At 36.1% G+C, this 13,541-nt stretch overlaps 1 protein-coding gene across 1 annotated transcript in view; it reads left to right on the plus strand.

Annotated features, from left to right (window-relative positions):
- Positions 1-13,541, plus strand: part of Sf3a1 (splicing factor 3a subunit 1) — a 69,805-nt gene that overhangs the window by 22,019 nt on the left and 34,245 nt on the right. Inside the window, exons 3-5 of the mRNA XM_072529790.1 lie at positions 796-970; positions 1,631-1,790; positions 7,580-7,733. Of these exons, the coding sequence (XP_072385891.1) occupies positions 796-970; positions 1,631-1,790; positions 7,580-7,733 (489 nt within the window). The remainder of the gene's footprint in view (positions 1-795; positions 971-1,630; positions 1,791-7,579; positions 7,734-13,541) is intronic.

Raw genomic sequence — 13,541 nt, forward strand, 5'->3', positions numbered from 1 at the left:
TGTTTCAGGCACAAGACCCTTTGTCTTCAATTTGTCTCAGTGGACTATGCTGGACATTTTACGTTGAAAACATCTCACTTCCGTAGATCTCCTTCCTATATTTTTATATTTAAATAAATATTATCGATGATGTTTGCACCTTCATCATCTTCAACTTCAGAGGATTCTATTTCATCTTGGGCTTGGCAATAAGAATCATACGCCTTTTTTAAATACAAAATACGATCTTTAGTGGAGTGAATAGTGAGATTAGCCAAAGATCTTCGTGATAACGACTTGGATAGACAATAGTGCACATACTCTTTCGAAAGACTTATTAACTAGTAAGTAGTATTTAGTAGTAGGAATTTTGTTTAGTTCTTTATGTATTTGTACTGATTTTATTTATGCTATTTGTTTTTCTCTCTTTTTCTCTTTAATAAATCGTTTTGTACCTTTGGATAGCTTTTTAACCGTTAGTGTTTAAGACATTCTTATATTACAGGTAAGAGCTCTTATATTTTGTAACCAGCAATCTATGTTATACTCTCTATCTCATTTTAGGACATTCTTTATGTTTGTCCTATTGTGTAGATACTAATTTTATCTACAATATTTTCATTTTTTACAAAAAAAATATGAGGTAATTAATTTTAATATTTATTAATGATGAAATTTAGCCAAATTTGAATATACGCTCATATCGACCATATCTTGAAAATAAAAACCCGAGAACGTATAATTGCTGATTCCTATATAATATAAAACACAACTTTCCTCTAAGAATGTTCAAAAATTGAAATATCATTGTTTTAGGACAAGATCCTGCCTCTGGATTAACTCAAGCCGTCTCAAAACTTTCTGTTACTGCATCAGCTCAACAGAAACAGCAGGAGATTTTAAAGCAGGTAGAACAACCCTTTATACCTAAGGAAACACCTGCAGAATTTGAATTTATAGCTGATCCACCATCAATTTCAGCTCTAGATTTGTAAGTTTACTAGATATTTTTCGTGTCATAATTCATTTCATTTTATGTCCCAACTTACTAATATTAGTATCATTCTTATAGTCTGTTTCTTGGATCTTTGAGTAATACATTAATCGCAATTTTTTTAGTCTCTTTTTTTTCACAGAACTTAAAAGTAAGAAAATAATAAATCGCTTGGTTTTGTCCCTATACAACATAATACGTCAAACAAAATTGTCAATACAACGAAGGATGGTAATGAATTCGTCCACTGAGAACTTAGTTGCCTGCAACTGACAGCTCATTTGTCGTGGTTTCGTATTTCTGATTTTCGTATTGTTTAAATTTTCGACCCATTTTCGTTAAATTTATATTTTTTTAAAAAGAGTTGTTATGACGACTTACACTTATAATTACCTTAGTGCTCGACTTCTTGTTTTAACTCTTTATTTATAAGCTATTAGTAAGAAGTAATATTTTTAAACACTAAATTAATATTGTGGCACTTAACATTTTCTAATCCTTACAGTGACCTACGTTTGACTTGAATGTTATTTAACTCGTATAAATACGAACTATGACGATTGTGCAACGATCCAACAGACCAAATATAAAATTCCGTACTGCACCTTTTGAATTAGATATTCGAAATATATATTTAATATTTATTGTTTCTTTTAGAGATATTGTTAAGCTTACAGCTCAGTTTGTAGCTAGAAATGGTAGAGCTTTTCTGACACAATTGATGAATAGAGAACAAAGAAATCTACAGTTTGATTTTTTGAGGCCTCAACACTCATTATTTCAATACTTCACCAAATTACTGGAACAATATACAAAGGTAATCCATATAATACTTTTTTAAATTCCAAAGTCTTTCAAGCAACAGTAAATTTAATGCACATATTATATATGGATGGTGCTATGAAAAAAAAAAAAGAGTCAATCCACACAAATCTGATTTTGAGATAAATAGCTTCAAAGTTTATAATCTCTTGCAAATCACATGTTTTATCGTAGTATACCTATGATACATATATCAAATCAGTATAATTTGGAATGAATTTTTCAACACAATTAAAAAAATATTAATTATTTATATGTAAAAAAATATGGGATAAATCCTTTTTGCTTTTTAGGTTATACAAGAAAGTAATTTTTTTAAATACAGTAACGCACATACTAATTATAAAACATCTTTTATTAATACAAAATGTGGAACAAATTTATTCTGTATCTGTAGAGTAGGGAGGGCGAGTTAAGTTTCGCAGCACTTAGGCCACAATTGACCCATTGTGCATCCTCGCAGGGAGCTGTCACCCTTAGCTCATTGTCCATCCTGCCATTTCTAGGAAGGTGGACAAGTCACCAGGAGACATCTCTCTTATGTGGGCAGGTGTGGGCCAGGACTCGCCAAACGCGTACTCTCGTATTAACGATTACTCTGGGCATTCACATAGGACATGCTCTACAGTTTTGTCTTCTCGTTCACACTTCCTACATAGAGGTGTGTCTGCTAGCCCCAGTGTGTGGAGGTGTTTGCTTAGTTGACAATGACCAGTTAAAAAACCAACTGCCAAACGTAGATTTTTCCTGGTCATTCCCAAGTACTTCTTTGATGTTGACTCTTCAAGGTTACTTAGTGTTATCCTGGCAAGTTTACATTCTTTCCCTTCTTCCCATCTTTTTACGGTTTGCGTATGAGAGTGACATTTGACAATTTCCGCGATTGTTGTAGTTGACCAACCAAAAAGATCCCCAGGTCCTAAGAGTCTTAGGCCTGCCGCCTTCCTAGATAATTGGTCAGCAATGCGGTTGCCTTTATTCCTATTGTGTCCTTTAACCCACCTCAGGATGATGGTATTACCATCCGAAGCTTGGGTTTGTGGTTCGTGACACTCCATTACTAAACCTGATGTGACACGTGGTCTATTCAAGGTTAGTAGCGCTTGTCTGCTATCTGTGCAGATCATTATAGTTTTCCCTGCTATACCTTTTTGAGTTATCTCTTTTGCGGCTATGGAGATACCAGTCAGTTTTGTCTGAACTACGCTGGCATTTTTTCCCATACCCCACTTTATTCTTAGGTTCAGTGATCTGGAGTATATCCCGCATCCTGAGCCTTCTTTCATTTTGGATCCATCGGTGTATATGCAATAGGCATTTGCCACGTTTGTCTCCATACACTGTCTTGTTTCAATTTTGTAGGGGTTGTTAAAGACAAACTTTGGTTCAATTGAGTCGCAGCCTGCCTGTAGTACTGGTAACGCATCCAGCTCTCCCCGCCAGAAACGAGTTCTCAATTGTCCCATTCCTACATCAAGATTTGCACCAGCTGAGCGCAGTCGCATCATTGTCACTAGAGATATCCATATATCTTTGAGATATATATCTAGAGGCGTGATGCCAATGATCAACTCCATTGCAGCAGTTGGTGTTGTTTTCATGGCACCTGTTATATTTATGCAAGCCATCCGCTGAATATGGTTTAGTTTGTTAATCGCTGTTGTCTGTAGCACTTTTGGTACCCAAGCAATAGCTCCATAAGTTAGCATTGGCCTAATGACAGCGATGTAGACCCAGGCGATCACCCTGGGCGTGAGGCCCCTGGTGCGTCCGACCGTTCGTCGACACTGCTCATAGGCAATATATGCTCATTTAGCTCTACCATCTAAGTGTGAGTTCCATGTTAACTTCCTGTCAAGGGTAATACCAAGGTATTTCACCTCGTCAGAAAAATTAGACTGTAGCTTAGAATCCTTGGGGGTATTAAGCCCGTGATCCTTCTTTTCCTGGTAAAGAGGACCATCTCTGTTTTCTTAGGATTTATAGATAATGAGTGTTCCTTGCACCATGTTTCTATTAGTCGAAGAGCAACTTGTGATCTCTCACATAGTGTGTTCTCAAACTTACCGCTTTGCAGGACAACAATATCGTATGCATAGGCTATTGTGTAGAAACCGTTGCTGTTGAGTTGGTCAACCAGGGTATCTAGAACTATGTTCCAGAGTAGTGGTGATAGCACCCCTCCCTGTGGACACCCCCTCGTAACCATGCCTCTAACAGAAACGTTTTCTACATTTATGCTTATTGCTCTACTAGAGAGCATACTGAATATCCATTCGTTATGGCCAGGGGAACATTCCTGACGTTGAGCTGTTGGGTGATAGTTGGGAATGTGGTTTTGTCAAACGCTCCCTCAATGTTTATGAATATACCTAGGGTGGATTCTTTATTATCCAGCGATCTTTCAATTCTTCCCACTACATGATGCAGTGCAGAATCGGTAGATCTTCCCGAAGTATATGCATGTTGATTTGGGTGAAGTGGTTTATGGACCTGAACTTCATCCCTTATGTACCTCTCGCATAGCATTTCCATCGTTTTCAACAGAAAGGATGTTAGGCTAATTGGTCGGAAAGCCTTTGGTAGGGTGTAGTCCATCCTACCTGGTTTTGGTATGAAGACCACACGTACCTCTCTCCACTTCCTAGGAATATATCTCAGAACCAAAGAGGCTCTGAATATTTCCACGAGGTGCGGCAGAAGGATATCCAGTCCCCACTGTAGTAGGGCTGGATATATGCCGTCAGGCCCTGGTGATTTGAAAGGGGTGAAGCACGATATGGCCCATTTTATCTTTTCCTCATTAATCATTGTTCTGGCGAGATGCCAATCGTTTGTTGAGGGTATGATTGCTTCTTCCATCCGGTTTGGTGCTGTTGAGACACTAGAACCGGGAAAGAGTGTTTTCATCAGGACCTCAGCACTTTCGCGAAGGTTGGAAGTTTTGTTCCCATCTTCCTTCGTTAGTATGCCGACATGCCGATGTGGGTCCTTTGAGAGCGCTTTTTGTAGCCTGGAAGCCTGCGGGAAATCTTCGATTTCCTCACAGAAGGTTCTCCAAGCAGCTCTTTGTCTTTGTCTGCAGACTTTTTTAAACTCTCTGAGATTTGATTGATAAGAATCCCAATCCTCTTTGAGTTTGGTGCGTTTCGCTTTATTAAAAGCTGTTCTTGCTATCTTTCTAAGGTGTTCCAATTCAGTGCACCACCAAGAGTTGCTTTTGCGACTTTCCTGGACCATCCTTATTGGACAGGATTTTTTATAAGCATAGCTTATTTTGTTTTGGATAGATACCCTATACCTTTCCAATTCTATATTAGTTCCTGGAGTTGAAGCCTTTCCATTTAGCAGAGCATCTTCTAAGAGTCGGTTGTAGATTTCTACATCCGTCCTCCTAGGGTCGCGCGATTTGATAAGGCTTTTTTCCAGACTAATATTATAGGTTAGCCAGCGGTGGTCAGACAGAAATATCCTCCGATACCTGCCAGTTCTGAATTTTATTCGATATTTCAGCTGTTGCCAGCGTGATATCTATGACTGTTTGGCTACGAACATTAATAAAGGTAGGTTCGGTGCACTTATTTAAGATATACAAATCTTTTATAATAATATAGTCATAAAGAGACTTAACTCGAGCGTCTTTGTCTCTGCTGCCCCAGCCTAAGTGGTGAGAGTTCGAATCGCAGCCGATAATAAGTTCTACCTTCTGACTGAGACAATGGTCTACCAGATCTTCCATTTCCCTTGTTGGTGTTGGACAAATTGATTATAGGTAATTAAAAATTTAAATTTTTAAAAGTGTTTAAAATAATTTTAATCCTTACTATGAAGTAAAGTAGAGTTGGTTGTTGCTACTCAGTGGATAAAGTCCTTGTTCGAGCCGCGAATTTGTGCGTTCCCTTAAAAAATGTAATCCGTTATCGAACTAATATCTTAATAATTATAATATTAATTACTTGAATTATATAATTTAAGGGTCATCTGACCTCTGGCTAGTTACAAATTCTTTATAGACGTTTTTCACTGATGATGATCCGATAGGATTGAAAACGTTCTGAAACTTTATAAATCAATAAAAATTATTAAATAAGTTTATTAAAACTATGGTATATAGCCAACCATTGGGAATTTCTCTTTTAAATTTTAATTTTAATCCGCTTCATCAATGTCGAAGTTCACATTTTGTACTCCAATACCATTAACATCATCAAAAAAAGGCACTTTGTTTAGCTGCTTTATAAAGAAATTATAAAATGGTTTTAGATCTTGTGGTACTAGCTTTAATATTTCTTTGAGATCTTTCATTTTTTCTTTGAATAGTGGTTTACCTATTGGTCATAATTGCTAATCCAACTCCATATCTTTGAACGATTTTTGTAGTCGACCTTTTGTTTCTTTTTTCTACATCTACTATCCGTACGTTTTCTTCCGTTGTGCCTGGTTTCATGTAGAGCAAGAAAGGCTCAATCTTTAAAACTATGATTTCATGAGTCTTGAACAAATTCACTTTCTCTTACTCTGAGTCATCTTTGCTGTTTTTGATAGATTCCAATAGTTTCTCAATTGAAACCATTTCTACTAGATTCTTTCATAACATTAATGTAGTCTACATCCGTGAATAAGCACTGTTGGATTTTTGAAAAGCGCTCGAAATTCTAAATCATTGGGCAGAAAGGTACGTCCTGGTAATAAGAACCGTAAAGTGATAGAATCGAAAGACAGATGGTTATGTGAGGTTATTAAAAGTACTAGATTACTACTGCGGTTTTGACCACCGCAACAGTCCCACTACAGAACCAAGTTTTTAACATGTGGATTAACATGATCTTTTATGTTCTTCCTGAAACAGGATCCCACATCTTGGGTTCCTCTCCCAGCTTCATGTTCAAGCCAAACATTAAAAATCCCCTTTTCTGTGCTACCAACATGCATGCCAAGGTTGTACAAATTCAACTGCCCTTTTTAATATGGTATTTCAGTCGGCAACTTTGGAAAAGCATGGGTCTTTTGCAGATCAAATGTTAAAGTTTCTAATTCAGGATTCTCTTTTGCAGATTTCAGATCTTTTCCTTATTTTTCCACTAAACCTTCTGCCTTTTAAAAATTTTTGGAATGTTTTCATTTTAGATTATCTGCCGCTTCACCTCTAAGCCCTTTATTTTTTTGTGATTGGAATGGGTCGCACTTCATAGAGGTATTCTTTTTAGGTTTCTGGAAACGCAGATTACATTCAGAATAGAAACATTTTTTGTAAGTGGAAAAGCTAACTGGGTTATCACCGTCTTCTATACTGTTCTCATACAAATTGTACATTTTGTGTATATTCAGATTAGCGATTCTGTATTAAGCCTACAGTATTGCGGCATATATCCAGAAAAAGCATAATATGATTAAGGGCTTTCGTTATTCTTTCATCGGGTAGTTATTTAATCCCCCAGTTTTTGATCCTCGTAAGTCTTATTAACCAAATAATCGAAGATAACGATGACTCTCCAATCTGGTGTTTAGCTGTTAGGAAGTCCAATATGGGTTGATACAGGATGTTAAGTGTTTATTGGAAAATAAACTTGCAAATTGCAGATTAAGAATTCACAGATTGTGTGTTAAAATTTCACTTGTATCACTCTTTTAAGTACTGATGTAAAAATCATTTTTGCATAGTTTAAATAAAAATATAATCTACCATGTGATTAGGATAACTCAATTTTTAATGTTTTGTGGTTTAACTCCTTTTTGCATAACACCATCCATATAATACATTTAATTTGGTCATACATTTTGTAGGTTCTTATTCCCCCAAAAAGTATGCATGAGAGCCTGCGAAATGAGGCTAATAGTCCGAAAAATGTATTAGAGCAAGTCAAATATCGTGCAGAATGGTTGAAGTATCAAGAGCAACAAAAAGCTAAGGAAGAGGAACTTTTAGAACGAGAACGGGGTAAGTTTGCAGTTAACTATATCATCATCATTCTCATTGCCTTTATCCCTAAGCGGAATAGGCTTTCCTAATTACATTTCTCCATAAGTTTCTATCTTAGGTCATACCAATATCAATCCCCTTTACTTACACGTACTACCTAAACATCTACCCTCAGGTCTTTTTTGGTCTTCCTCTCCTACTCCTCCCAGGAATCCGCAGATTAGCAATTCTTCGTATTGAGTGATGAACATCTCGATGTTGAACATGACCAAATCATCTTAACCTATGTTCTCTCATTTTGGCATCAATTGGTGCCACCCCTAGACTTCCCCTAATATACTCATTCTTAATTTTATCCTTTTTTGTTACCCACTCATCCATCTAAGTTCGGAACATTCAGTTCCGTACATAATACCTAGTTGGTCTTTTGGTAAGTTGGTTGGTTGTTTTATAGAATTTTGCCTTCAGTTTCCTTCCATTTCATCCATCCAACCCTAATTCTACTGCATGCATCAACATCTATTTCCCCATAACTCTGTTATACAGTTCCTAGGTATTTAAAACTATTACTTTTCACAATCATTTCGCCATCCAGAGATATCAATTTATTAGTAGTAACTCCATCTTTAAATGAACATATACAAATCCAAATACCTCCAAATACTCTGTTTTGGTCCTACTAAGTTTTAAACCTTTTTTCTCGAGCTTGTCTCCACTGTTCTCGTTTTTAATCCAAGTCGCTTTCACTATTTCCTGTAGAAATGTTACCCTGTAGTTTCTCTGTTTCTATGATTCAACACTAATGAGAATAAATAAGGACTAAGCAACGAGCCTTCGTGCAATCCTCCATTCACATGGAATTTATCAGTCTCTCCCACACCTGTCCTATCACTAATTATTACTCCCTCATACATGTATGTAATAATCTTTACATCTTTTTGCTAGAGGTAAATGGTCCTATCTTCACTTTTTAAAATATTGTAGAAATGAAGTTTTTAATGTTTGAAGAGCATAAATTACAAAAGACAAAGAGTACTAGGTTTTTTTACCACCTAACGTATTTTCCTTGTGATATCTTTGGTTTAATTTTATGACATATTTGACCATAAATATTTGAACAGGTGAGAACAAAGTAACATCTTAACTCCTAAAATTAATTTTATTTTAATCGGAATAATATTTTACAATTATTGTTTGAAAAGTGTACAAAACAGTTTGTTATAATAGAAGTAGCTAATCTGTATCAAATCGTTCATACCCATACAGCAAAGTTTTTGTGCAAGTCGTGGAACTGAATTGGCACCCATTCCAGTAATTTTTGTAAATGTTCATACTTTTTATGGTTAACACTTTTTTGCGCATTACTTCCGTAAGGTAATTCTGCAGGTATAATAAGGTCTTTTCGAGGAAATCGACCAAGTCGACTATTTTTGCATCAATATTACTGAATGTATTTTTATAATAGAGAATTCCTAAATTGTCTTGGCGAGCTTCTAGCCAAACTGCAGATGAAATATAAAATACATTTTTTCGGTGTCGATCTTTCTATTTAAGAATAGAGAATTAGATACATAAAATAAGACATAATTCTAAAAATTAAAATCCTGTAATGGCATATTAAAAACGCACGAACCCGTGGCTCGAACTGCTGCCAGTCCCATGGTGTAATTATGGTCATTGTTGGTTTCTTTCTAATGCTCCTTTCTGTTAATGTATGAAGGTGATCAGCTTCCATTTGCGTGTGAGCTTTCATTATGTTTCTATTTTGCCCAGGACAATTGCCCCACAAAATTATTAGCGTCTCAATGTCAGACGCAAGCAAAACATCCTGAGCCCACTTGACCAAGGCCGAAGAGACTTCATGTCCACTCCTACCTGCAATACTTTCATCCCATAGCATACGGTAAGCCTTTTTATCTGTATCGTCGTAAATAGTAAGTTTTAAGGTCCATAGCTTCAAAGAATAGAAACTGTTACCATTGGTCAAAAGGGGTCTTGGCGAACACTTCGGCAGATCTATCATAATCACCTTTGTTTTAGAAGTAGAAAGAAATTTATCTTTTTTAATATTCTAACCAGAACTAGGATCATTTAGGTAGTCATTAATTTTTTGTTGAATTGCAAAGTGTGCTGCCTCTGATAAACTTTGGTCCAACTGTAATTTTAGGCTATCGCATAGATCACAGGTAACATTGCGGGAAGCGTGAACCCTAAATTAAATTGTGTGTTGAATATGTGTCGGTATAACCACAATTTTGCTGTTCCAGACTTTAGTACTTTGTTTTCACTACACTGTGTTGTGTAAAGATCAACACTCAATTCACTTCCTAGGTATTACACCTCTTGGAATTATTTATACTATAATGGCTTTCATAGGTTGGAAAAAGTCGTATATGTTGATTTCTTAATTGCTTTTGGCAGTTTATTATAAGGCTCGTGTTTTCCACGCAAATCTGGTTGAACAAAACCTCCAGCTTTACATTTTCTTAAAGAATTTTTCACCAGTCTCCGATATACCTACTGTGTTTAGAAAAAATATTTTACACACTTCTAAAGTAATACCATCGACTTCATACTTCTTACAAAAAAATTTACGAAGATCCGTTATAGTGCCGTTTTGACAATGCTGCCATCTTTGATAACATATTCGATATCTCCTCCTTTTTCCAACGAGGCCTCATTTGCAAGGATCGGACCAATAGAAACGGAGATACGGATCATACATAGATCTTTGTTTTTTTTTTGTTTACGTATTCGATATCTCCTCGTCTTTCATTTAACGTGTTACATGTAGTAATCTGACTAATAACAACAGATATATGATATAGTGCCGTTTTGGCATTGTCTTTGCGTTTTTTTTGTCTCAACATATTGTTTACCCCCTCCCCTTCCAAACGATACCTCACACGTCATTCTACGTTAAGCCGTTTGGCAGTTACGACCTGGAGTTGCGATTTAGGGGGTGTGCTCAAAGTCTCCTAGTATATCTGCTGATGAAATCATCAAAAGCGTTAACAAAGGAAGAGGATACAGAATGGAAAACAAAGGAATCAAAATACTCTGTTACGCAGACGACGCAATATTGATAGCCCAAGATAGTCTACAAAGACTGGTCCACAGATTTAACATAGAAGCAAAAGAATTTAATTTGACAATCTCATCTCATAACACTAAAACAATAGTAGTCAGCAAAGAACCAGCTAGATGTAAAATAGAAGTTGATGGCATCAGTATTGAACAAGTAATGGAAATAAAATACCTGGGAATTACACTGTCTAGCTATGGAGACCTGGACAAAGAAGTGAGAGATCAAATACAAAAAGCAAATAGACTGGCAGGATGCCTTAATAACACTGAGATGAAATCAAGAATTTATAAAGCTAGTGTAAGACCAATAACCAGACTCAGAAACAAGACCCGACACAGCCACAACGCAAAGGCTACTGGAAACGGCAGAGATGAAAGTACTGAGAAGAATTACAGGAAATACGCTGAGAGATCGAAAGAGAAGTGAAGACATTAGAAGAAAATGTAACGTACAGTGTGTAAATGTGGATACAAAATAGAAAAAAAGAATGGAATAAGTAATGGAATAAGAAGTATCGGCCTACCGCACAAAAGATGGAGTGACAACCTTCCATAGAAGTATTAATCCGCTAATGAACAAGCAGAATTGCTTATAAAGAGGAAGAAGAAGGTTTAATACTGGCCAAAACAAATTGTCCTTTCACATCCCATATTTTCATCGCGTTCCAATAATTTCTAAATATTTTCTTACGCTGGTGCTCAGTAATGTGAGTAAGTGAGTTTTCTCTTTCAAGGTAGCACTCTTTACGTTTAGTTGATTTCCATACAACTTCATTTTTAAGTTTTTTCCTATGACGATCTTTGGTTTTTTGGGTCAAACTTCCAGATTTCCTACTTTCTTTGTAGTAATTTTCAGAGTTAATCTCTGAATCACTTCTTGAAGCTGGGTGCGAACCTGGTGATGGTATGAAGTCAGGGTCTTCATCGCTCGAATTTGTTATTTAAATTTGCTGGACGATACTTCTGCTACATCAGCATTGTTTGTGTCCAAACGTTGTTTTACTGAATGAGGTTTGCCACATTCTAAAAAAAAGGAAGCTTTAATGGTAAAATGTCGTAACTCCAACAACACAAGTTTTCAACAGCGTTAAATAATGGAATAATAAAAATAAAACATGAGGTAAATAAATATTTTCGAAACATTGTAATCTATTTTAAAAATATTACATAGAAAAACAAACGTTTCAGTTAGAAATATGGATTAAGATAAAGGTGTGCGACAACCCTAACTAAACTTTATTTTTATCAAAATAAACATGCTACATTTTAAGTTATCAGTAAGAAGCATACACTTACCATCAACATTTAAGTTTTTGCTATGTTCCAAAGTAATTCGTACCAATTATTTTCCTCTTGAACCCATCTTTTTTAACGTCAGTGTGACTATTTGCCGACTACGTACTGTGGTATCAAGCACCGCCAAACAATATTTTTGTGGACATACGACGTTTTACTACCCAACACATAGGGTTAAGACTTATTCTAAACGCCATAACTAGGCCGCACGCAACAATTACCATCTTTTGCCACAACATAGAATGGATTCTATGAACGAGGGAAATCATATTAACCCATTCTATAAAAAAAGTGGAGTTAGGGCCATTTACCTCTAGCGTATAGACATATTCATCGGATACTCCTTTCTTATTGAATACCCACCACAGAATCTTTCGAGGAACTCTATCGTATGCTTTCTCAAGATCAATGAATGCCATTTAGGCGTTTGTTTATCTATTCCTGTATTTTTCTATCAACTGCCTTATAATGAAAATTACATCAGTTACTGATCTGTCTTACATAAAGCCTAACGGATTATTGGATATTTCGGTTTCTTCACGAATCCGTTTATAAATTACTGTTTCAATTTCATGATGTGAATAAGTAGTTTTATGGCCCTGTAGTTTGTACATTGTTGTATATCTTCCTTGTTTTTTAAACAGGTACTAATATACCGTTTTTCCATTTGTCTATCATTTGTCCAACGTCTAGACTTCTATTAAATAAACCTTAGCCAACTTATTCCTGTCTCTCCTATTGCTGTCCATACATCCCCAGGAATATCATCTGGTCCAACTGTTTTTCCTCTCTTTATTTTTTGAAGTGCTTGAATCACTTCCTCGTTTGTTATTTTGGTGGCCATTGCTGTTACTGTCTCCGTGGGCTCTAGTGGTTTTCTGTAAAATTCTTCATATTAAACTGTTGAAAGTACTTTTTTCATCTTTTTTTGACATTCTTTTCATGAATTAGTATTTTATTATTTTTATCTCATCAATTAGCCTATATTTGTCCACTGCTGAACGTAGGCCTCCCGTAAAATTTTCCACCTATTTCTATCTTGTGCTTCTTGCATCCAGTTTGTGGTTATGCGCTTGATATCATCCGTCCATCTAGTCGGTGGTCGTCCTCTGTTTCGATATGCCTCTTGCCTTGGTCGCCATTCCAGAATCTTTCTGGTTCATCTATCATCCGTTAATCTGGCAACATGACCGGCCCAAGCCCATTTAGCCATGGCTATTTTTTCAACTGCATCTGTGACTCCTGCTCTTGTTCTTATTTCTAGGTTTGGTACTTTATCTCTGATGGTAATACCTAATATTGATCTTTCAATATTAGTTAATATACAGTTTTAAACAAACTGGGATAACAGACTTGAAAATGTTATTAAATCTACCAATGGCAGCCCATGTGAGACCTATCCTTCTTTGTATTTCAGTTGTCTGATTATCTCGGCCTAAGCGA

This window comes from Diabrotica undecimpunctata, chromosome 4 (assembly GCF_040954645.1).
Source record: "Diabrotica undecimpunctata isolate CICGRU chromosome 4, icDiaUnde3, whole genome shotgun sequence".
Taxonomy (NCBI): domain Eukaryota; kingdom Metazoa; phylum Arthropoda; class Insecta; order Coleoptera; family Chrysomelidae; genus Diabrotica; species Diabrotica undecimpunctata.